The 26,229-nt window shown below is 36.0% G+C and overlaps 1 protein-coding gene across 2 annotated transcripts; it reads right to left on the reverse strand.

Annotated features, from left to right (window-relative positions):
- Positions 1–248: 248 nt before the first annotated feature.
- On the reverse strand, positions 249–26,229 carry LOC120332444 (enhancer of mRNA-decapping protein 4-like). 2 transcript variants are annotated; one of them, XM_039399688.2, is made up of 30 exons: positions 26,079–26,229; positions 25,772–25,836; positions 25,555–25,610; positions 24,611–24,722; positions 24,428–24,527; positions 24,156–24,339; positions 23,678–23,870; positions 23,164–23,274; positions 17,881–17,990; positions 17,717–17,800; positions 16,884–17,076; positions 16,154–16,352; positions 13,997–14,114; positions 13,508–13,605; positions 12,392–12,547; positions 11,817–12,088; positions 11,391–11,493; positions 11,112–11,309; positions 10,285–10,388; positions 10,012–10,195; positions 9,478–9,574; positions 9,246–9,396; positions 8,657–8,801; positions 7,905–8,057; positions 7,308–7,423; positions 6,470–6,635; positions 5,771–5,957; positions 5,198–5,480; positions 1,670–1,833; positions 249–745 (listed from the first exon to the last, which is right to left on the reverse strand). In XM_039399688.2, the coding sequence occupies exons 1-30, from the start codon at positions 26,167–26,169 to the stop codon at positions 547–549; spliced, it is 4,392 nt and encodes a 1,463-aa protein (XP_039255622.2). In that variant the 5' UTR covers positions 26,170–26,229; the 3' UTR covers positions 249–546. The 2 variants fall into 2 exon arrangements, with proteins under 2 accessions (XP_039255622.2, XP_039255621.2); XM_039399687.2 differs by having other exon boundaries at positions 12,341–12,547.

The following is a 26,229-nucleotide window of genomic DNA, read 5'->3' on the forward strand; positions in this document are numbered from 1 at the left end:
GAAAGCAGTATTAAAATTAGTGAACCTGTGCACGTGAAACGAATGAAATTTTCTGTGAAGATTTACATAAAAAATGAAGAAAATATCAAATAAATCGCTGAAACAAAACAGAAATAACTAGTAACTGCACTGCGCTTGTAAAGTGTTAGCTTCGCACAGGATTTTTAAACCATTGTATGTGATACGTCATCATTGAAGTTGAGCAATGGATGTTATTGACAACCAATCCAATCATTGTATTTTGTATAAATAGCTGTTTATTAGGAAGCAGTAATGTACCAAAATTAGCTTGTTTAGGATAAGCTACTTATTACTAATTATCAAATTTCGGACAAACTGACAAACAAAAGCAATATCTCTAACTAAAGAGAAACAATAATCACCAATTATTTTAACATTATGAAAGTCTGTAAAATGACCTTTGGGATGGATGATCATTCAATTAGTCACTCCAGTTAAACTATATTTTTCTCCTAATAGGAACAAGGCAAGTTCTCATCCCAAACATATAATGAGATAGGAGTGTGAATAGCACTTAATAATTAATTAAATGAGTGATTTCGCTGCCATGGCAAGCATCCTCATTTGTTTTATGACTGGAGTATTAGATGCATCCGTCGGTGATGACACAAGCGTAGCAACATGAGCTTCTAAATTCTTGACAAGTGCCTCCAGGACACCTTGCATATGTTCTTGCGTAACTTGATGCGATGAATCCAAATTCATGACAGCTTCTTGAAGATATCTAAAGAGAATTTGAGTTTAATTATAATTATTTATATCAGGGGTGTGCAACCTTTAAAACAGGAGGGCCAGATACAAATACCTGCATAAAACTGCAGGCCGCACCTTTATTTGATATAGGCTTTCTAGTAGTTGCAGACTTGCAGGCACAACAATTTTTGTTATTGATCGTAGGACATGCGTTGTACGCATCGCACAAGCTAGCTGTTGGGGCATTGTAGCGCCATATGCATAGATAATAGTTTGGACTCAGTCATAGGCTTCGCAACGCGGAGGAATTGGATCACTCGCACGCAAAAGATTAAACTATAATAAAAACTGCTTTTGTGGGCCACACACCATTCAAAATTGGCACTTCTACGCGGGCCGAAAAAATTTTGTGTGTGGTCCGCATTAGGCCCGCCGGTCGCATTGTATACCCCTGATTTACAATACAGCAGTGGTTCCTAACTTTTCTTGAAATTTTCCTCCCTCTGCCCATTTTGAGACTTTTAACACCCCCTTAAAGTACACAAATACTCCAATTCCGTTTACAGTTCAATCATCAGCGGAACATTCACCGGTGAATAATATGCGCAACTTGCACTCAGCCTCGATTAGTTTATATCAGCGTCAACATAAATATGTATTTCAACAATACTGAAAAACCCAATATTACTAATACTCAAACACTTATGAAGAAAAATTACCTTCCCCAAACCAGTAAATTTTGCGGTTGGGAAACGTTGCAGTAGAACGACTTTCATACTATTCGCATAACTTGAATATCATGCAATCTAGCTGATCAGATACAACATGACCATAAAACAATTCTAGTGCTCCTACTTGATTGAAATATTCTCGAATAAACTTACTATTCTATTGCCTACATCTTGTATTTGTATCCTATTTTATATATTTTTTGTCTGAAATTGAAATCACTTACTTCATCTTAGTTGTCGTGTTGCGTCCAAGATCACATGATAATTGTTGAATTAGAGACAATAATATTGGTTGATGAAGTGGACATGGAACAGTTCCAAACACTATTGCAGGATCAACAGTTTCACATACGTACATTACCAAAGCAAGATCAGAGGCTGTCAATGCCTATAGTTGAATGTAAATGAATATGAATCGTCCCAATTAAATAAAAATGTAAAACAGAACAAGAGAGCGATGTTCAAATATAAGGACACAAAGTAGTTCCGGAATGCAGTTTGTCACAGAGCCTACCGGTACCATACCGGTACAAAAGAGCGCAATCTTTAAATTTGAGGACGTCATCTCACACAAAAATAAATTGATTCCCTTATAGGCCACGGTAATTTTTGAATAATATAAAAGCAATATTCGAAGCAATTGGTCCAGTAGTTAATGAAAAAAGCGATTTTTCCATACGGTCGCAACAAGAAGAAAAACTTAATAACAAAACGATCCACTTCGTGTTATATAATGCAATGTTCTATACTCTCTAGTCAGCTATGGTAGCATTATATGTGATGCAAGGGTCTTGCTGCACACCAGCAAAAATGTATTTCTGTAATAGTTGTTAGGTGACCGAGGTCTTACTAAAGCATCCCTTCAAGTTACAATACTGGCATTTGAATCAACCAGATCAAAGCCATAAATAAAGGATAGGTATTTATTCAGTTCTGTGCAACCCCAATTGATAGTTATAAAAACCTCAATTCAAAGTATGATACTCAATATCAATGTAATAAAATGGGCGCATGTTCTCTAAACAACGTAAGTTCTATTTCTATACTTCTATTTGGCGTGGTACAACCAATTTTGCATATGTTATTCCTAACCCCTACCTGGCTCCGTCATCCAAGGATTATGTCACTACGACCTCACAATCACGTCAAAGAGCTTGCCAAAGTATACCTACGATCACCCGAATGGGCATCTTTGCCAACGATAACAAACTCACTTACGTCAGCGATCTCTCTCATATCGGGTGATCGTCTGCGAGTCTTGGATAACAGTTAGTATAGTTTGGAAGGCCTTATTATGATAATGTGACTTCGAAGTGACGGAATATTTGAATGGCGTAGTCAGGTGGGGGTTAGGAACAATGTTCCCTCTAATTTTTTGTAGTATATGTGCGCAGAAATTTTGGTGTGTGCGCACTTTTTTGGAAATGACTAACATTTGTGCAAAAACCAATTCAGAAATTTTGGCGTTCTAACCGGGTAATGGGTGGGCCAACAACAAACTTTCTCAAGCTGCCATTCAAGAACATTGTTGCATTACATCGAAACACGTCTGTGCGCAGTAGGGATGGGACGAGTCCGGCATTACAGAGATTCGACGAATCCGAGTAATAGGTCAGGGACTCGAATCGAATCCTCCGAGTCCGTGACGTCACAATGTAAAAGTAGAAAAACACGTTTTCGACCATACTACAGCATCGCGCGCTCACAAACATACGTCGTAGCTCATATTTTTGCCTAATGGTTCCGCAGATAGCTGTTGAATCAATATAAAAATATATTTTCGTCTTTTTTGGCGGCCATAAAAGCCCATAATACAAACGTAAACGTGGGTCAATGTGCGCCTTGGCTGTGAACTGGATTTCCAGCCCACCACCTTGCGTTAATTCTGGGCGGCTATTTAGAAATTCTTACATGTCAAATAGGAAAATAAAAAGCTTTTGACTACAATGCTTTCCCATAATTTCAGATCTTTCTAGCCTTAAATTTACTATGCCGCGTGTGCAAATGGTAGAGAGATGCCACTCGTCGTCAATACAATGCTTGCAATTTAGTAGTTCATGTAAACGTTCTGAAACGCTCCATGCTTTCCATTGCTCCCTTTTTAGAGAAAAGATTGCACGTAATAAACTCGATTTAAAAGAAGTATTGGTGAGATTTCCCCTTGGGTTGAACGAGCGCATGTTTCATATTTATTTACGCAAATCGAAAACTCAAAAATATTGCGCTGACACATATTTTATTGTGTACCACATGTATACCAAAAACGATAGATAGTTTGAAGGCGACTGGCGCATCATTGTTATAAGCTATCAATAGTTTTTACCTTGCGGTATATTATCTGGATATCTGTCGTCGTTTTTATTAGGAGTGTTATAATACACACGGGTGATATTGTTACATATCGTCACGCTAATAACCGAATTGCGTAAGTCATTTTTAGCAGTTTTGAGAAAAACGTAAAAAACTTCCTAATGAAATTGCTATGCCATTGAGAGTCAATAATTTGCCATGGTTGAATTTTTTGATCGTATCCGGATTTAAGTTAATTTGTATGACGCAGTCATGTGACGTCATAATGACGCACTGTGACTTAGGCAGAAATGTGTCTATGACTAGGGGACATACGCAATTTTGCAACTTGACTACATGTACCAGTCCTGAAAACCAAACAATCCAAAAACGTAATGTAATTCTTAGTATATACGAAGTCTAATCCCCAAAATAGCTAATCTGTTTCAATTACATTATTTTTTATGTTTAAAATATATATTTCATCAATACAACACGCTCTGCACATCCACCGAAATAAGACTAAAGTTAAATATGAAGAATAAAACAGCGATGTACCCTTATATTAAAGCCAACCAAGGTGAATTGGACTCAGACAGTAAATATCACAAGCGCACGCCTTCCTATACTGTGGTATAAATTGAAATTTATAAGCGCTAAGCTAGAATCTGAGATGCAAAAACTCGAAAATCCTTGGCCGAGGTTATTTTGCCTTTGTGACGTCACAATAGTCCTGCGTTAACAGTGATAATTCATTATGACGAAACAATTGAACAAATTTGCATATTATACAAAATCTCTATTTTTATGGGTTTCGGAATTCTTAAAATAAAATCTGAGTTAACAGACAGGTGCGCAGCATTACATAAATACCTGTTTTATAAAAAACTCAAAACCGCCAGAAATGACTTACGCAATTCGATTATTAGCGTGACGATATCTAACCTTGAATTTCAACTAGTTAAGGTATGTAGTGAGATTTATAGGGGTAAAAGTACAAACATAGGCGTTAATTAGTAAAAACAGAATTGATTATAGACTCGGTAAAAACGACGTGGACTCGAAATCGAATCCGAGTCCAAAAAATGCCTGGATTCGACTCGAATCCGAGTCCGGATCCGAATCCCGGCCCATCCCTAGTGCGCAGTAAATCTATGCTTGTGCGCAGCCTCTGAAAGCTGTGTGCGCGCGCACACGCGCACACTTTAGAGGGAACACTGGTTAGGAATAACATATGCAAAAATGGTTGTGCCACACCATCTAGAAGTACTTACGTCGTGTTGTGAACATGGCCAATAAAAAGGGTAGGTCATGTCAAAAAATAAACCATCTTTCAAAGCCCTGTACCTCTTAGTGGTAGCCTGCCTAGAGAGCTGCTACAGCACAGAGCTGCTATTGTTTTTAGACATCCATAATGATAACTTGGTAACCCAAAATAATCTCATTTTAATTAGATCACTTACTCTTTGGAAAGCAGAATTCAAATTTCCTTGATGTAAAAGATTCAGAATCGCCTGCTGTTGCATTTCAAAGGTTGGTCGAAGAGGTCCAGGTGATCTTCCAGGAGTGGACGGGTGGTTGGTCTTGTCTCCTGGTATCTTTGTGCGAATTTGATGTTGTTGAATAGGCATTTCCGCCATTGTCGTTCGAATGCATTGGGTCAACAAAGCTTTTTGTTCTTTGAGAGCCAATTCATTTTGTCGTTGAAATGATTTAGACATCTCTGCTATCAAGGTTTCTTGTGCACTGGACAAAAAGCAGATTTAGATTAGAAGGGAGGTTAAAAATATTGTAATTATGAGGTCATTACGTAAGAGATTTGGCCGTAAATACGAAATTGATTTTAGTCGCTCACTTACTAAGACATCCTTAGAAAGCGAGTTAGTCATATAATATGTTATGACGAACAAAAACAACAAATTCTAATAACATTTTGCATTATTATTAAAATATGCTTAAACTTGTTCATCGCAATACCATTCAGCGGAAGCAACAAGGATAAATCTTAAACAAGAATAATATTTTTGTAGTTGTACCTTTTCATTTCCGAATTTATAAGTGTTCGCATGTCTTGTTCTACAGCTGTCGTAATTTTTGTTCGAGCATGTCCAGCTACATCTCTCAATTCAGCCGTTGCTTCTCTCGCTTGTTTTTCAGTTGACTGTAATCGATCCAAATCAACTTTTACTCGAGACTGAATTTGTTTCTCGAGCTTCAGTACAACTAGAATTGGAATCACAAAAAAAATTTTCTTTTTCATAAGTTAAGAAAAAAGGAAAAAGTTGTGGGAAAAAGTTTTGCGTGAAAAGTATAATCTAGGGTTGTAGTCCGGGTTATATCATACAAACTTTCTCTAATAATAATTTATAAGTCATTAAGCTGCTTGGAAAAGGGTTTTCAATGCACAATAGCTAAAGCAATGATAAATATTTAAAAATATATCATCACACAAGTCTTGTATAATCAAAAGATTTATTATGTGCTTGAATAACTATGGCTGGGGGCGTGGTTTGAAATCAGGAATGCCCTGACTGAAAGTCTCGTATTTTGTTATTACAAAATTTTAAGCTGAAAACTCAGAGTTTACTGTATGTACGAAGCATTAGAAAATTGTGAATGTGAAAAAATAAATAATGGTTAGAAGCCACTGCTGCTAAAATTTCTGGTAGCACCGGTTTCCGCTAATACGGTGAGCTTGGCTCCAGCTTATCAGCCCTACAAATAATTCAACCCACCTTCATCCATTCCTTTTTGAAACACTGTGGACAATTGTACGAACATATTATTGCATGATTTCTCCATCATTGGAACAACTATTTGTGTGAAGGAATCACGGAATGCGGAATGAACTTGAGATTGAATTGCACGACCTGTTGAATTCCCAATTGCTTCAACAGTTTCCTTCAAAAAATATTGGAGGCAAATAGGATTTTTTATACTGATTCCAAAACGATGCCGATAAGACATGAACATATGGCATGGCAGACTGGATATTAGACGTGCTAATTTAGCAGCAAATCATTACAGATGCATGGACTTGGTTGATTTTCTATACTAAATTCAAGTTTTATTGATATCAACGTTCTCTTTAAATGCAACAAATTCCAAACTATTTGGTTATTATCCCATTCAGACATGATTAAAGAGAGATACAAAAGTACACAATTGGGTACTCCCGTAGTGTGTGTACCAGGTTAGGGTTAGGCCATAATTTGATTCCAATTTTCCTTTTTTTAGTTCTATTACAGGTTCTGTGTTAGCCAAGTGAATATACCCCCTGCTCATAGGTTTCAGTTCCTTCACACAACTTGATGTAAAGTAGGCGAATAAAATTAGTTACCTCCAAATTGGTACACACACTCTGGAGCGCCCAATGGAGTATGGAAAGACTGTTCAGAAATATAGTTCAAGTCTATGTTTCGAACAGAATATGATTCAACGAACAAAATTTTCACAGAGAAATATCATTAATGTTAAAAGAATCTTCACTAATCTTGGTCAAAAATTTTTTGATGAAAAACATCTCAACCCCTCATTATGTTAATCGTTCAATGGTATCAAATACAACCTCACCTTTGACCTCACTAGCTTTCCCAAACTGTCTTTAAGAACTGAATCAGTTGCAGTCAACTTTTGCGCAAAAGAACTGTGAAGTTGATCTTTAAGCGGATCAAGACTTCTGCTCAAACCTTGATACAAAACATAGTATAATAAAACAAAAGAGCGATGCTCAAATATATGGACACGGAGGGCAAAACAAAATATTTTATCATAAATCCCCGAAAATCATATGCGGTGAGGTAACTTACCAGTACCGTACCTGTAGTCTGATATTTGATCGCGGGACCGCTGTAAATTAGTTACAAACAGTGTTCCCACAAGTAAAAATAATACAGCGTCATTTTGAATGAATTATCAGTTCTCATAGAATTCATAGAAAATTTAGGAATAAGTAAAGTAATAGCCTTCTAGTGAAGAATTCAATCTTTAACCACTGAAAATTTCAAAGCAATTGGTCCAGTAATCAAAGAGAAAAGTGATTTTTTCATAACGATAAAATTCTATGTCAAAGAACAACAACATAAAAACAAAACGATCCAAAGGTCCACTACGAGTCCAGTTACTCTCATAGGCAGTAAATACAAGTTTTGTAACATTAGGAAGGCTCACCAGGTAACACAGTATTTTTTACTTCATGTTTAATACTCCTTTCCATTTTACCGACAGCTTGTTCGTTCGCATACGCCATATTTGCTCGAGTTTCTGCCTGAAATTTACGCTGGGAATCTGACATGCTCTTTAGAGCTCGTTCAAGCTTTTCATCTGGTATGAAGAAGTAATTTTTGTTAACGAATGTTTATATTGTTATTTACTTGACAGACTGTTGCTGAATAACAATTGTAAATGCTGGAAGAACACATTGTGAAACTGAAAATCTTACAAAACCTTTATGACCTTAGTAATTTCACTTGATAGTTGTATAATGCATTGCCGCGGAAGTCGGACTTTGGTCAGACAAAGCGTTGCAGAAATATATTTGTGTTAATGTGCAGCAAGACTCTTAAATCACCAATAATAAAAATACTGTTTTAGCCAATAAAACTGAGGGCGCTTTATTGGAAAATGTTTTCTAGAAGGCAATCCCGAAAATTTACCCCTCTACGGGCCAAACCTAGCCCTTCGTTTGACAATATGTAGCAAATCATAATACATTACAGGTTTTTTGGAGAATTTATAGATATAGGCTATCGGCAAATATTGATATCGGCATCTGTGCCAAAAAGTGACATCGGTGAGGCTCTGCAAATAACTAGACGTCTGATACATGTTTATAAATTCAATTCTTAACAGCACTTACGTATTCGGTTCCATTGAAATTTACGAATTGTTTCTCAAAAAGTAAAAGACAAATAAAATATTACTTTGTTGTTGGTCAAACTTCTTGAGAGCAACATCAACATTTTTCATGATTTGATTTGTTTTCTTGTTAATTTCTTTTTGATGAGATTTCATCAAATCTTCTTGTTGCTTTTGCAAATTCACAATAGCCGCCACCAAATCTGCGCCCTGGTTCATAAATGATAGCAAATGAGAATTGCATAACATAATTCCAGTGCCCAGCAGTTAGAGCCTTGGACTGACATCGCAGATTACACATCTCGAGTTTAAATCCCATGCACCTCGCCCAGGTGAAATAAATTGAGTGAACTATGCGGTACCGGAAACGTTACGATTCCTCCAAACAGAAAAAGTAATTTCTCACATACAAGTGGTTGTCGATATAGGGCATGGAAAGGTGTTTATGCGCCATATAAAAAATACCAGTTGACATGACTTGACAAACCTTTTAACTAGCAAAATTCTTACAAAAAAATGTTGAGTTAATAAATACACCAGCGAATATGAAAAGCTAAACATTAATGTGCTGTACAATAATATTACATGCATAGAGGCAATTAGGGGGAATAGTATCTAAGTGTGAAATTAACATGAAAAAATGTAAATCTCTACCATTTTAGCACTATATGAAGACTGTGGTTTAATTTGGTCGTCTGCCCGTTGGTCCGCATGCAGCACTGAGTCCGGTCTCACAAGAACTTGTGATTGAGATAAATCACTCGCTCTGAGAAAATCATCTCGGGTGGTGCTCGAGTTTGTTGGCCTTTAACAACAAATATTTTAAGACATTGATGAATAGTGAAGTCAATGAGTGAAAAAAACAATAATGAAAAGCAAACTATACTTTCTGATGGAAGGTCTTGACATTGTGACGTCAGGTGCTTTTGGCCATGGTGCAGAAGACATTGGTGGCATTGAAGATGATGATTTCTTAGATGTATCTATAAAAGAGTTACTATATTTGAAAAAATGTAGGTATATTTAGACAAAAAATTTAATAAATTGTCCAATATTCGTAACACAAGTTATAAAATTTGGCATTCAAGAAGTATGTGTACCAATATGGAGATAACTAATTTTGTTCGCCTACTTTACATCAAGTTGTGTGAAGGGACGGAAGCCTATGGGCAAGGGGTATATTCACTTGGCTAACACAGACAGTCCCCGAACTCGTATAGAACTAAAATAAGGAAAATTGGAATAAAATTAAGCCCTAACCCTGGTACACCTAAAATACCTGTAAACCTTAATTTCGAAACTTCATTTACAACAAATAAACAACAAATGAAAATTGAATATAAAAAAAGTTTCGTTATGGTTTTGTTGGAACTTCGACTTGAATATCAAATTATGGTAATTACAACAGCAATGCACTTACTTGAACCTATCGATTCTGCATCAAAATCCTGAGAAACTTTAGGATGTCCTGTCATAAATAATGAATCACCACTCCCACCTACTGCACCAGCAAGTGGGCCACCAATCAGAACTCTAGCTTCTGAGGAAGACACGATCACATTTTCAATTGTAGATGCAGAAGATATAAGATCAGGAGATTTATCCTAGGTAAAAAATATTTTTTTGGTAAAATATCATTAAAAAAGTCAAATAAATTGACAATATATAAATTTGTTCAAATCCTTTCTTGTACCTTAGATTTGGACATCATGAATCGTGTGTTTTGCACATCCCCAAACGGTCCCGGTTCATTCATTGGTAACGAATGTAAAATAGAGTGGTATGATGATGTTGGCCCTAGAAAAAATGAAAATAAATGAAGCCTGAGACTGAACATGATAGTGTTGGAAAAGATATATAGAGTTATTCAAAAAAATACAGAAATCAGGAAAATTTTTAAAACTTTTGTGCAAAACGTTCCAGAAAACTGAAACATTAGAGTACAAGCATATACAAACAGAAGTTCATGTGTTTCAATTTTCTTCATTTTCGTAAAGTAATAAGAAATTGGTACTCCTGAAGTATGTGCACCAAGATGTCGCATAACCTGAACCCTAACCTGGTACACAACCTGAGTTCAGGTTGTGCGCCATCTTGGTGCGCATACTTCAGGAGGTCCAAGAAATTTATAGATTCTGTATTTTGAGTCACATTTTAAGCTGAAGCACATTTTTAAAATTCGAATACATCGGTTCGGGTCAAGTCTAACAAAAAGATTTTAATGTCGCAAGTTACAACAGAAAAGTATAAAACAGACAGAGACAAACTATGGCCGGCGAGCCAAATCCAACCCGTTGGGTTGTTCAATCTGACCTGAGTGGTGCTGCGCTGCCACAAACTAAATTTAGTTTTGGCATGAGGCTTATTGTTTCCCGCATTTGCTTTTGTGACACTGTAAATATTGTTCATAAAATGTAACTTCTTACGTCACACTTACATGGCCTGCCAGTCTGAGTGGGCAAAATTTTTGACCCTTGGTCCAATAACCTTGCCCACCACTGGTATTAAGTCTACACTCACCCATTTCAATAGAAGCCTGTGATGTGCTTAACGATACAAGCGGTGTTGTTGATTGTATTTTTGGTGATTCCGATTCTGGCGATTTGAACAACATACCCTTGACATTACCAGAAGCATTAACACTAGATGGAAATGTTGGGGGTGGAGGCGTAATTGATGATGAAGTTGGCAAGAGTGGAGACTTTTGGTGGGTTGATTCTAAAATTAAAAATATCAACTATAGTCTCTAGCTAGCGTCAACAGACTTCAGTTCAGACTATTAAACAAATATAATCTGACCTTGCATAGATTTATTTATTTCTGATCCGAACAAGGAAGGATGATCAACACTGAATGGTGTAACATGAGTGAATGTACTGTCAACAGACACCAAATCATCAGGCTGAAACATAAATAGTCATAAATTAGGTACTAAAGTAACTGATTTCTGTCATGAATAAAATGATGTATTGAATAAAACTTCATTTCTAGATTGGGGAGGCAAACAAAAAATTATTACTTTTACTGTAGTATGGAATTGGACAACCTGAAAATTTCAGTGGTTTTGCTTTTTTTTTGTTTGTTCAATATTTAAAAAAATATATATATAATTGTGATTGCATTTTTGCATCAATTATTATGTCATTGAGTCCGAAATTATACAAACTGAAATTGAAATGATTAAGAAAAATTTATTTTAAATTTGATCTGAACACAGCACAACACCTTTTTCAGTGACGACGTGAAAGCTTCTGGAGTCAGTAACACAGGATGACTGTCAGGTTTGTCTGGGGAAGCAGAAGCTTCACCCTCACCCTGCCCCCTGTTTAACGAATCCTCCTGCATGCTATATTGCCTTCCCCCACTGGGTGAAGAGTGTGCAACTGGAAGTTCATCTGTGACATCACCAACAAGATCCATGACAGTTGTGCGGATTGGTTCATTGGTTGAAAGAGAAATGGGATCCGCGACAGACTTGGCGCTTTCTTGCATTTCATCTAAAAATCAAAATAAACAAATGTGGGGGATTCTCACTCAACTCTCTCGATATTCATCGCAGCCTGGAAGTTAGAGCAGAAGTGGGCAAGGTTTTTGGACCAGGGGCCAAACTTACTGACCCTACTTACTCAGGGTGTAATAAATTGGGTAGGCGAACTGAGAAGGTTCCAGTCCTTCCTAATAATCATAGTCCCTTAAATATCGTTGTTTGTATGCACAGAGCCTTTGTCAAACCGAAACTTGAAACTGACCTTTCTCTGTCATATCTGTTTCATCAACAGCTAATAATGTTGATTGATCACCTTCATTCGCTGTGAGAGCAGTTTTATTTTTGCTTGAATCTCCTTCCTCCTCATCTTCTTCCTCTTGTTGAGGAACTTCCATCAAGTCATCCATAGATTGTCCATTGTCGAGTGAAGGTGAAATTACAGATAATGATTCATCAACACTCACAATGTCTAAAACAGAAAAAGTATAGAAAATTAAAAAAAATTATGGATATTTGCCGGAGTGAAACTATGGGCCAAGAGTAACTGACACTATAACTAACTCTAGTGTTTCTAGTGTTAACACAAGATTAGAAGCAGTACATTTCAATACAATCAAGACATGCCGGTAGGCACCCAAGCTGATACATGAGGCGGCCCGCACTTCAGTGAATCGCTACCATCCATGCAAAATTGCACCTTTAACAACAACATACTGCAGTGGCCGGGGAACCGAAATGCCAGTTCTTTTTGAACGCTGCGTGTCTCGTGGTATCCTTTTTATGAGCAGTATACAGCGGCTAATAATTAGTCACATTCAATAAAATTCCTGAGGCTGGTTTATTGATTAGCGATATGAAAAATGGCTTGTTTGAAATTGTTTTCACTTCTGAGCGGGGTAGCTATCTTAGAATTTTAATTTTCGAGGTAGTTTACGAGGTATTGGCGACATATTGTGAAAAAACTAGAAATTTCTCAACGATCATGTTTTTTTGCTGATGCAACGGAAACGAAACACCAATCCGGACTTTCGATGAAACGCAAATTACCAGAGTGACAGCATAACCCACATGAAAAATTTCAACCAGATCGGCCCAGCATTTCAGACAATACATTACAGCTAAACAGATAGACAACACGACTGAGAATAAGAAAGATCCAAAAACAGTTAAGATGAAGTGAACTCCACATAACTAAAGTTCTTGGGAAAAAATTTGCGCATAGTATTTTTTAGCATTTTTAACTGTTAATAAAAGTAACATATAATAGGTGAAGAATCCCACCTTGTTCAGGAAAACTACATATGAATAAATATATCTAAATGTCGAAAAATCATTTGGAATCTATTTGGAATAAGTTGTTCTGCGAAATGAAAAAGAAATTTGTCTGAAACTATTATACATTGGTTACATAACTTAAGTAATAACTCACTTAGTTCATCTGAGACAGTGTTGTACGTACTCAATCCCATTGAATCATCATTTGCCAAAGTATTTGGTATGAATCGAATATCAAGGCTTTGTAAACTCCTAGCAAGAAAGAAATGAAATTTTTTAAACATACAGGCATCACCATGCTGGTGGTAAAGTTTTCTTGTTGTGGATATTCTATGTCTACTATAGTAAATGTCAGAAAGTGAGAGCTTTGACTGATGGTAAACTGTACAGTAATTGGTACTCCCATAGTGTGCGTACCAGGCTAGAGTTAGGCCCTAACTTTATTCCGATTTTTCTTATTTTAGTTCTATTACCAGTTCGGGGACTGTCTGTGTTAACCAAGTGAATATACCCCCTGCCCATAGGCTTCCGTCCCTTCACACAACTTGATGTAAAGTAGGCGAACAAAATAAGTTACCTCCATATTGGTACACACACTTCTGAAGCAACCAGTAACCAACAAAAAAAACAAGCAATATCTTACTTTGTATGAATTGACACAAGTTTAATGAGAACTCCGTTGATTCTTTTTTCAACATCATTGTTCTGTTTATCAGTGTTGTTTTCACCATCATCGTCATCTGAATTTTCATCATCAGAATCTATGTTGCACATGAATGAAAAGTAATTAATATGGAAGATCAAACAAATATATTAACAGAACAAAGGCTCTTTAAGGGTGCAGAAACACGAAAAACTTGAAAAAGGGCATTAATTTGAATATCTGATTTACAAGAGTCAGAAAAAAAGGCGATTTAAAAAGAGAAACTAACGCTGAACATTCGCTAATCACTGGAAGGGAAAATCGGAATATCAGCAGCATTCTTCTTTATGATAAAAATTTAAAATGTGTCCCATTCAGTAAAAATGAGTTTGCCATCCTTGCTATATAACACGTTTGTGTGTCAGTATTCCTTTGTCAGTTTTTTCTATTATAATTATGCGCTTATTATATTGTGACTTTGATAGCTTAACTCAGGGGTCACCAAACTTTTTTGACCGCGGGCCGGGTATGACTCAAATTGTGTTGAAACGGGCCGGATGAATATTTTTGTCAATGCAATACAATAAATTCACAAATGTTGGTAATATCGCAGAATATAGATCGAGAACATCCTAGGAAAAAAATTAACAAGATTTCTATATCTAGACAATTATCCTGAGTTTAGCTGTTATCAAAACGTTGCTGTCATGAATTAGAAATGTTACAAAATCCTCGGCAAAAAATGTACGCATCCCGTCTGCTCATAAATTTATACTACTACGGTCTGCTAAGTACCGTTACGCCGAGTTGAAATACCTCTCATAAAAACGAGCTGTAAAAACCTGCTGTAGCTTGGAATTCTATGAAATTTTGACATAATTTAGATAAAATAAACAACTATTATCTGGTATTTGATTTTTTTCATTAGCGCATAAATTTCCCAACATTCGACGCTTTTAAAAATTACGCTCCAGTTATACGTAGTGCAAATTAATGATATTGTCTATGGACACCAATAAAATGTATGTGGACGTGTGTATTTCTTTCCTAACTTGATACAATTTTTATGAAGTTCGTACAATCAGCACATCGTTAATTATTACCCACAATGAACCACTGTCAAACTATCATGAACAACTCCAGCGTTTATTTGCGACGATCTTTCGGCGGTGTCAATGACCGTTGCCACTTGCCAGAATAAAATTCTGAAATAGTCTCAATATACCATAGATGTGACGCACATCGAAAGATTAGTGATTGATATGTGTTATTTTTCCATATTTAGTTCAGTTCTTATCAAAAAAGTAATACAATCATTATGGAAAAAATTGGCCTGTCGGGCGGTACTAAAATTCCGATATCTCCGTTATTTCTTGACCGTTTATTATAAACTTGGTATTGTTTTCTATTTTTACTCAGATCTTTCCACTGGAGCAGTATTTATTTAAATCGGATGGACTTCAATTTTTTTGTAACATACCTACATGAATATCCGCATTAAAGCAGTACAAAAGTTAGTGTGGCTCTTGAAATTGGATCAGTACGCGAGGGATTACAGTACTGCACAAAATGCACATTCTACGTTTATTTTAGCACAAAAAACAAACAGTTTCGTCAAAAGCACGCGCCACGAGTGTACAAGTGTATCGCAGAAAACGTTACGTTATGGTAGCATTCAAAGTCGCAAAAACGAAGTTTTGTTTACAACCACGACTGAAAATCTGTCAGGGTGACAAAAGTGTCTGAGCGGATGCGGAAAGGCCTATTATTATGTCACTTTTTTGCATCTTGCCGATTGGCCAATGTTACGAAATAAACAAAGACGACGATGCTCGTGAAAATCTCCCTTGGAAAAAAATTTAGCCATTTTTGTGTGTTATTGCGGACCGGATAAAATGACGCCGCGGGCCGGATAAAATGACGTCGCGTAGTTTGACGTAGCACGGGCCGTAGTTTGGTGACCCCTGGCTTAACTTAAAAAATAGCTTGGGTTGAGACTTCCAGGTTTGGAAAGATTCAATTCGGAAATCGTTGATAAAATCAAATTAGTAAGATCGTACCCAGAATTGGCAACCCTAGAAGCCAATTTTACCATAGACTGAAGAAAATTTCACATAGAATTCAAGCAAGAGATAAAACTTAATTCCATAGTCATACCATGAGCTGCTTCCGCTTGTTCTCCGTTTCTATCTTCAGTTTCCTCTTCATCCATCGCAACAAGATTCTTAAATTTATATTTCTGAGCATCCACAATTGCAAAACTCAGAAGTGGTGTTGTCAAAAAATATTGCGCAATAGAATTTAATGAAGCACGACCTTGTTCAAGGTCAGTGACACAACCCATGACGTACATAACCTGATAAAACATAACATAATTTCAAATTATTTAAAATAGCCACACGTTGACTATTATCACTTATTAAATAAATAATATATTTATTGACACAGAATTTTATAAGCAATAAAAATAATTGAAGATAGGAATTTTAAAACAAATCTAAAATAAGAAGACACCATATTAGAAGTATTTTGGGTGATACAATGGTTAAAAAGGTATACTCAACTGTCTTGGCAGACATATTTTCAGTTCAAATTCTATACCTCCTATTCTACACCCAGGGTGTAATAAATTAGTTATGCTATGCAGAATTGGGAGGATTTCCGGTCTTCTTTACATATTATCCAGATATCATTAGCTGCTTGTATACAGCTGTGTCCGGAGCACCATTTAAAAACTCAATGACCCAGATTTTTTTTATTAATTCTGCTCTTATTTAATGAACGCACCAACATGGAAACAATACCTTACATGACATACATACATGACAACCTGAACTATTGTCAAGCAAGAACAAATTAATATAAATAGCAAATCAGCTAACTCTACCTTTCTGTTAATGTCTGAAACAATGAGATAATCAGAAGCTGCATGGAGACCGCATTTCAATGCAGGTAATGACGATGAAGTCACAGGAGGAGATTCGAAAGTTATAGTTTGAAGACAAGTCCATGACACAGTGCACCAGATTTTCAATTCATTGTTTTGGCTGCAACCAGTCAACATAAACCTCCAGTACAACCTGGAATAGGAACAATTAACAACATTTTGTTATACCCACGATAAACCACACCTTCCTGTGCATCTGGAATAACAAACGAATTAGCTATTCTCACATTTACCTGAATATAGGAACTGCACAAATACTGTGAATCACTATGATCAGCAATTAATATAAAAATCCAATTGCGTGTAATCCCACACATAGTAGCCGAGTGTAAATTTAAATAGCAATTGGTCACTTCCTCACATAGACAGGTTAGACCATTGGTTCTCAAACTTTCACGATCTGTGGACCCTTCCAAAAAAGAGCTTCACAACTTGTGACCACATGCTCTTCCATAAAAACACCTAGTTTCACTTTTAAACAAGTTCCCGTCAGCTATTTTATGCCACGCGCTGAAGAATTAAAAGCAGACAACCGAAAGCGATTGAATGCATGCATTACAGCCAAAGAATTAGACAGTTCACAGTCAATTTGCTTTAAATTAGTATTGTTATCGTGGATTGTTACCAGTGTGGGCCTCATTATAGCCACTGGATTATAGCCCCAGACAACCGTGGTCCCAGTTTAAGAAGCCTTGGGTTAGGCTAAGTACTGAAACCCTCATAATTATCTATCTGTAACTAGAGAAATAGCTTAAATCTTATATATAGCTTACACCAGTTGTGGTTGTTTCCTATCATCACAAAATGTGACGAGAGATACTGGCCGATCACCGTGAGGTTTCCAACGATGCAGACATCTGAAAAAGAATTCTAATTTGTCGTAAAGGTGCTTATGAGAGCAGATGATAGAAAAACGTGTTGATAATATACTACTCACGTTGGTTCTTCTGTACTCTCTATACTAACTTGCCAGAACTTCACATATCCGTCATGACTAGCGACCGCAACAACACTGCCCTCTGGTGACAATTCACAGTCAGTTATTACCTAAATATTGACAAATTTTTATTTTTTCAAATACAAAAATCTCCGATTTCGAGAAAAGTTGGCCTGCATGCTATTACTGACTTGATTTAGAATGGAGTCAATGTTAGACACACACAAATCATCGCCACATTTCAGTAAAAACTCTGTAGGATGGGATAGAATTTACATATCTATCTTGGAGAGAGGAAAGCCGATAAGATGGCTAAATAATATGTCCACGGCCTCTCGTCTGGTTACCAGTCCATGTCTAGTATGGGATTAGTTAGCCAAAGAATTGTTTCTGGAAGAATGGTTACGTGAACCACCTTACGGCGTGAGGAGCCCAGCAATCCTCTCGCACATAAATATCCCAGCATGGATTTCGAACCTGCGAACCCACACAGAGTAATCAGAGTTGCGATGGACAGGCATATTCCTAACGCTTAGTATGATGCGCCACACCACTGTGTTAATTCGACTATTATCATATAATACAACCTTATATTACACGATCAGAATAGATATATATTAGCTTGCACAGCACCCATGCTGCAATCATCCCAAGCCAGCAGCAGATACAAAATCAATGAAGCGTAAAACAATAACAATGAAAGAAGTTAACAGGCAGTGTTGCCAGAAATAGACAAAACGAAATAGTACAAATATTACAATATCAACATATTCACTCTGTTTTAACTTTTAGTTTAACAGAGGTAAAGTAGTCCATCACAAATTATAGAGACTAATCTTTCTGAAGAAGCCCCATGCTTTGTGAGCACATCAGCTAACTGATATTTTGACTGCAACCATTCTACGCCACAAATTTCCTTCTTCATAATCATTTCTTTGAGCATTCCAATTTCAATTCGAAGTCTTTTGTTGGAAACATTTTTACTGGAGTATAATGCATCTCGAAGTGAGCAATTATCTGTCATTACATAAATTGGTATATTGAATGAGTTTGCAAAATAAATTTCTGACAGCATGCTCTTAACAAATACAGCATTATCCACGGCGTCAGATAGTGAAAGTGTTTCAGCTGCCAAAGTGCTTTTGGCCACTCTACGAATCCGTTTCGATTGCCATGTTAGCAATGAGCATTTGTCATCATCTCCAACTAGAAATACTAGGTGTCCACCTTGACTACCTCCATCAATTAAATTCCCATATGCAGCATCTGCAAATACCACAATCCTGAGTGATTGGTCTTTTCCCAGATATTGATACTTCAGCTTCATTTCTCGAGCTTTCAGTTTTCTAATTATTTTATTGGCATGATGAACATCTTTCTGTTTGCCTTCTTTTAGATTTGTGGCAAGTTGGCAGACATCATAACTCACATCTGGCCGGGTTTGATTCGATGTCCAAAGCAATTGACCAACTATAGCTCTCAATGCATCCCTGTCTTTTTCATTCAACTCATTTTCATTTGAACTTGATGTAAAATTTTTAAGACTCTCAATATATGTTTCTTGATCCACTGTTATTGCTGTTTTATTTTGTTGAATATTAAGACCAAGATATTTAAAAGCCTCGTTTTTCTCACGACTAATCTGAAAAGTGGAACGTAAGCTTGTTATAAATGTATTTTCAAAATTCTGTGTTCCAGCCCAAATGATATCATCAACGTGAATTCCCATAATTCCATGCAAGTTGTTATCACTGTTTAGGTGAAATAAAGCAGAATCTCCGCATGACATTTTTGCCCCATTATTCAATATAAAATCTTTGAGCTTTTTATACCATTTCAAAGATGCATCAGCCAGTCCATAAACACACTTATTTAGTTTCCAGAGTTTGTTGGAGCCAGCTTCTTTAGGGGGAACCAGGAATATTTCACGATCCAAATTTTCGCCTTGCAGAAAGGCAGTCTTTATGTCAATGGTATTCAATTTCCATTTTTTCTGAGCGACAATTGCCAACAGCAAGCGGAGGGAATCTTTAGAACATGTTGGCGATTCTTTTAAGACACTGTCATTGTTTTCCTCAAAGCCTCTTGCCACAAGTCGTGCTTTAGGTACAACACCATCTTCTGTAGATTTTAGAGAACAGACCCATCGTACTGAAATAGTTATTTGTCCAGTGTTGTCAACCTCTTCATAAACATTATTTTCTTTCCAACTTTTTAACTCTGATAATTTTGCGTCGTCAAAGTTAAAATCTTTTGTAACCAGAACATTTTCTGTAGGTGCTTGGAGTTCTTCTTGTAGGTTTTCGACCTGCTCAAAATCAACATATCCAGTATTTCCCTTAATGCTTTCTGGTGATCGATATTTCACATTGAAAGAATTTTTATATTTTCCAGTTGCTTTTCCAGCTCGACTTATAATTTCCACTTCATAATCCATACCATCATGCGAATATGTGACAATTTTACCTCTTGCTAAGTGACATGAAATATCACTGTCATCGTCCCTGTTTGTAACATTCGTATTTGAATCATCTCCACTGACGTCACTAACATCTGCTTGAGCAGTTTGTGATATTGGAGCCTTATTTTTGTCATTGGAATTATCAGGCAAAATAGTCATCTCGGTAGGTTCCGCCACATGTTGGACTCTGCAAGAATGCACTTTCACACATTGGCCTCCATGCCGAATAAAGATTAAAGGCCCATCTTGACCAATTACACGTCCAGGTCCTTTCCATTTCTGTTGTTCATCTCTTTTATAATACACATACTCTCCCTTTGTGAAGGCATCAACCGTCTCTCTCGTTTGTTTTCGTAGTGCCCTTCGAATCTTTTCAGATGATTCCGACTCAATAAATGCTTTCCGAGCAATATGAAGAGCCAATATGTTTTTTGCCACATACATGCTTGTACTTGTTCCTTCTAGTGCTGGAAGATTTTCATGAATAACAGATGGTAGTCTGATGCTTCTACCGAAAACAAGTTGATTGGGGCTAAATCCTTTAGTATTGATAAGACTATTTTTAGCACTAAGTGCCCAAGCCAGAGCTGTTTCCCAATTACAATTATTTTCATCTCTCACCTTGAGAAGAATTTCAGAAAGAATTCTGTTATGACGCTCGCACAGTCCATTGCTCCATGGAGAATATGCCGGAGTAGTAGAAATTTTGATGCCAAAATTCTCACACATATCATGAAATTCAGCAGAATCAAATTCTCCACCATTATCTGAAAGTACTCGGTTTGGTGCTCCGAATATGCTAATCCAGTGTTGCATGAATTTTTCAACAATCGTGGAAGTCTTTTTATTATGAATGACAACAGCGCTGCTGTAACGAGTAAATTCGTCTACAATATGGAGGTACCACACATTTTGTTCTAACTGATGGAGATCCAATGCTACAGTCTGATTGAAATCCGTAGCCCAAGATAAGCCAACCACAGGACGTGGACAAGGCCTTTTATATTTGGTGCATATTTCACATCTATCAACTGTTTCATCTATAATCTGACTATATTCAGGACGATATTTTCCAGTATTAGTTATCAATCTTTTCATATTTTCTTTCGATGCATGCCCAAATTGTTTGTGAATTTTCAATATATCATTTTTGCTGTAACTTTTTGACCCGTTTTCTGATAATAAAATTTCAGTTTTGTGACCTTTTGAACGCCTTTTCCTAGGCAGTATTTTGACTGTGTAGTGGCCATTATTTGATAAATGGAGTGCAATTTCCTGTCCCAACATCATAGCCGTATCATTCTTCATATTCAGGTGAGTTTCTGCTCTCTTCAGAGATCTTTTACTCATCAGCAATGGAAGATGGGTGTCTATGATTTCCACTTCCAATTCCAGAATTTTACGGCCAATTTGAATGGGAATTACTACTCTTTTAATAGCATTAACAGTGCGGCCATCTCCAAATTTAAAGGTTCGACTACTGGGAAATATCTTGATGTTTTCGCGCATCTCAGGCTCCAAAAGTTCAATGTATTTCTCAAACCAGGTTTTTCCTGCCACAGTTTTTGTGCATGCGGTATCAACTATAGCATATTCAGCATTTTCTGAAATGAAGATTTCTTGACAGTTTTCATTGGTCATTAATGCCATTTGCACATTTTCACATTCTTCATCATCCGAGTCATCAGCACAGAAAACTTCCCGATTTTGATGAGGGCATTTGCGAGCCCAGTGCATTTTTGAGTCGCAGATGGAACATCTTGATATATTGCCATTTCTGTCAATTGGATTCATGTTTTGATCAAAATCCTTTTTACTTTTCACCTGATAATCAGATTTCCTGGTAAACTTATTACCGGTATTCCCAGTATATCTTCTTCTTGAAGTTACCGGTATCGGTAGTTCAGTTGAAGCTGCACCTTGTGACACAAATGCATCATTTGTTTGTGATAAAGACAACAAACTTCCTCCGGTGCTACCGGTACAATTATGTTTTGAAAAAATTCTTTTTAATCCAGATTTCATTGACTCATATTTTAAATCACTGCCAACTGTCAATACAAGCTGTTTTTGTTCTTCAGTTAATAGTGCACCATCCATAATTCGGAATGCCAAAACTGCATCAGGCAATTTCATATCAAACTTTACCAAATTAGAATTCAAATGCTCAAATTCTAATATATAATCAGCCATTGCTAGACCGGCTGGCCTAGTGTAGGAATTAAATGCAGTATATGCATCATAGGCTAAATCAGTCTTCTCTGATTTGAAAGCAACATCCAATTTTTCAATAAGTAGGCTTAGACCATCATCCACATTCAGTTCATCCGCTGTTAGATCAGAAACAGCCTTTTCAGCTTTAGAATTGCCATCTAAAGACAAAAGTCGCACCAAAATTCCTTGTTTTTTCACCGGTATCTCAGTCACCGCTTTCCACATGTCCAGTTTATTTACCCACTCCATGTAGGTCAAATCTTCACCAAACTTTGGTGGTTGAAGTTGTTTTGCAGTCATTTTCCTCTGCTACCAATGTTAATTCGACTATTATCATATAATACAACCTTATATTACACGATCAGAATAGATATATATTAGCTTGCACAGCACCCATGCTGCAATCATCCCAAGCCAGCAGCAGATACAAAATCAATGAAGCGTAAAACAATAACAATGAAAGAAGTTAACAGGCAGTGTTGCCAGAAATAGACAAAACGAAATAGTACAAATATTACAATATCAACACACTGCGCCAGTCTATATAGCTACTGTAATTCAATTTTGAAAGGAAAATACTAAAATATCAAGTTATTATTCTCTCTTACATCATCATGTCCCTTTATTGTCATAAATGTTGATGACAATTTTGATCTGTCAGTTTCATTTTCATCATCGTGAGCTATTTCAAATGCACAATTAATGTCCCATATTTCAACCTGAATAGAATTGAATATTAGTATACAAATATAATAAGATTAAAGGTTACTTACAAATGAGAATGAAAATCATCTATATTATGCATGATATTATTTTAGATTTGTTTTGATTTCGAAGTTTGCACAATTTTGTTTGTAACATTTAAAAATGCTAAAATCTAATTATAAACTTGGCCATATATCATTATATCACTAGTCAATATATTATAGAATTTTGAAAAAGCCATTCCAATAAAAAAAAATTTTATTTGTGATTTTGGGGTACTTTGGTGAATATTGCTTCAAACTATAGCACCTATTTCTTTGGAGATATTCAAAAAAAATTTGAAATTTCAATTTTTATTATTTTGCCTTAAAACCCTCAATATCATCAATATGAGCAAGAAATCAACACTAAACTCACAATATTTCCATGAGTGACAACAAGAAGTCTCCTCTGATTTAGTGGATCAGCCTCCGTGTCATCATCTAATTTCAATAATTCTTCTTCCGGATTAGTGCCATCTATTTCACAATGCATGTATGTTAACCATACTAATCTGTGATACGGGCTAGCACTCGGATCTGAAGACTTCACATGAAGTTTTTTCGTAGACCTAAATATTATTAGTAATAGAAATTATAACTATCAGTAGAGATTGCACAAGACTAACTCCCAATCCTTTCTCAATGCATTTGTACTAGTGTATGCATATAATGCAAGGATGCTGTGGCAAGAATAAAAATACCATGCTGAGTCCTGCTGCACACTAACACAAATTTATTTCTGTAATGTTTCGTCTGACCAAAATCAGACTTCCTCACACCTGAGGAAGTCTGATTTTGGTCAGGCGAAACGTTACAGAAATTGCTTGATATTCAAGCACTTATTGTTGACATACATAGTGCTGTCCCCATTTTGTGATAGTTGCCAAATTATAAAATTTCCTTCTTCATCAACTGCTGATATGAGAGAAGATGTCGGATGAGCAAAAGCAACATCGCACACTGGAGCAGTAAATCCACGTAGTAACAAACGATCCGATGTGTTTTTCCGACTAATGACACGAACTGCATATGATCGACCTAAACAATTTTCAAAATTTCAATATACGAATAAAATTCAAATTACATCAGAGTCTCACAAATTCATAAACATATAATGAAAACATACTTTTAATAGCATATGCTGTATAGTCGTTTGTTACGGATACCAATGTTCCAGGATAATATTTGTGTTCCCATTCAAACTTTGTGATTGGACTAATTCTGACCTGAAAAAAATCAATGATAATCAAAAAATATGATAAATAATATCACAGGGAGCAAGATTGCAGATAATAACTAAACTTCGCACCTTGTCACTTCCAGAGGTATCTGCTTCCATATCGGCATTTCCGCTTGTTATTATTGAGACTTGATCACCATATATGGAAACGCATTCACCATCTTTTACTTGGGACAGATCACTAAATGATATACAAATGAAATATATTTATATATGGATAAAATTGCGTATTCTCATGTCAGAACAGAATGGCAGTGATAGAATACTAAATTTGATATTTTTTTAGACACATGTATTGAAATTCAACTCGTTTGGAAACTGACTTGAAAAGCATACTACAATATTTAATATTCATACCTAATGGCGTACATTTTTTCAGAATATGATATTTACACATTAAAATTTCCAGTTATACAGAACTGCAAAAAGACTATCATATTATAAAACTATATAAAACATTAATATGCCATGCAAAATCAATTTTAAATGGTTTAATCAAATATACCAAAGTCAAAGCACTGAATCCAGCAATTAGGAATCAATACAATTAGGCAATATCAAAAGGAAGCTGCATTAAGTAGGTTTTCCTTGAAGTAGATAACGAGCCATATGTAGGATTTCGTATGAATGATTTAATAATGTTCCTGTAAATTTATCATGATGTGATTGAAACACAAGTGCCCTTATGTGGGTAGTGTGTGTACCAGGTTAGGGTTACACCATACTTTTAGTCCGATTTTGCTTATTTTAGTTCTATTAAGAGTTCGGGGACTGTCTGTGTTAGCCAAGTGAATATACCCCCTGCCCATAAGCTCTAGTCCCTCTACACAACTTGATGTAATCAGGCAAACAAAATTAGTTACCTCCATATTGGTACACACACTTCTGGAGTGCACTTATGTGGATATATCAAAATAGAAAATGAAACTGTATATACTACAATTGTCATTTAAATGGAATGACTATACATATATATATATAAAATAGAACTATATTTTCTCAGTCTTACTTACATTCTTTGAGAACCACCCACATCCAATGATCCGGAAGGTTCTTCTTCCACAGCATCCTGTAATAACAAATATCTGTGAGAATATTCAATCATTAAGTTGTTCAATTCTCAAAATCAAATCCCATATTACAGATATATAACATGAGCAATTTATTTGATTATAACATACTTAGATATGACTAAAATAAATTTTATTATTTTGAGTATTGCCACTTTACCTTCTTTGAATCGACTTCAGAATTTTCTGTTTTAGGTGAGGGTTCTGATTCTTGAATTTCAGAATCTGAAAACAGATATAGTTATGCTGCAGTTTTCTCAATTGCATTTTGTAAGAGGACTTGTGTTACACTTATAAAAAATTATATAGCCTATTTATGTGAAGCATGCCATGATATTAATGTAGCTTACATTGAAACTAGTGACACATACATTTTTTGAAATAAGGAAACCAGAGTTTAGCACAAAATTTTTTTTTAAAACTTTGAATTGCATCACTGGCTATATTTAATCTTATTAAATACTGACCTCCCGAATTTCCATTAATTTTCAACATTCCTTTCAGTTGGTTAGTGAGAACATCTGCAGATTCCTCCTCTTTTCCATTTGAAAGATCCATTAATTAATTTGTTATTATTTTGTTTGAACTGCTCAATTCAAGATTCAAATAATGTCAAGG

Source organism: Styela clava, chromosome 13, assembly GCF_964204865.1.
Source record: "Styela clava chromosome 13, kaStyClav1.hap1.2, whole genome shotgun sequence".
Taxonomy (NCBI): domain Eukaryota; kingdom Metazoa; phylum Chordata; class Ascidiacea; order Stolidobranchia; family Styelidae; genus Styela; species Styela clava.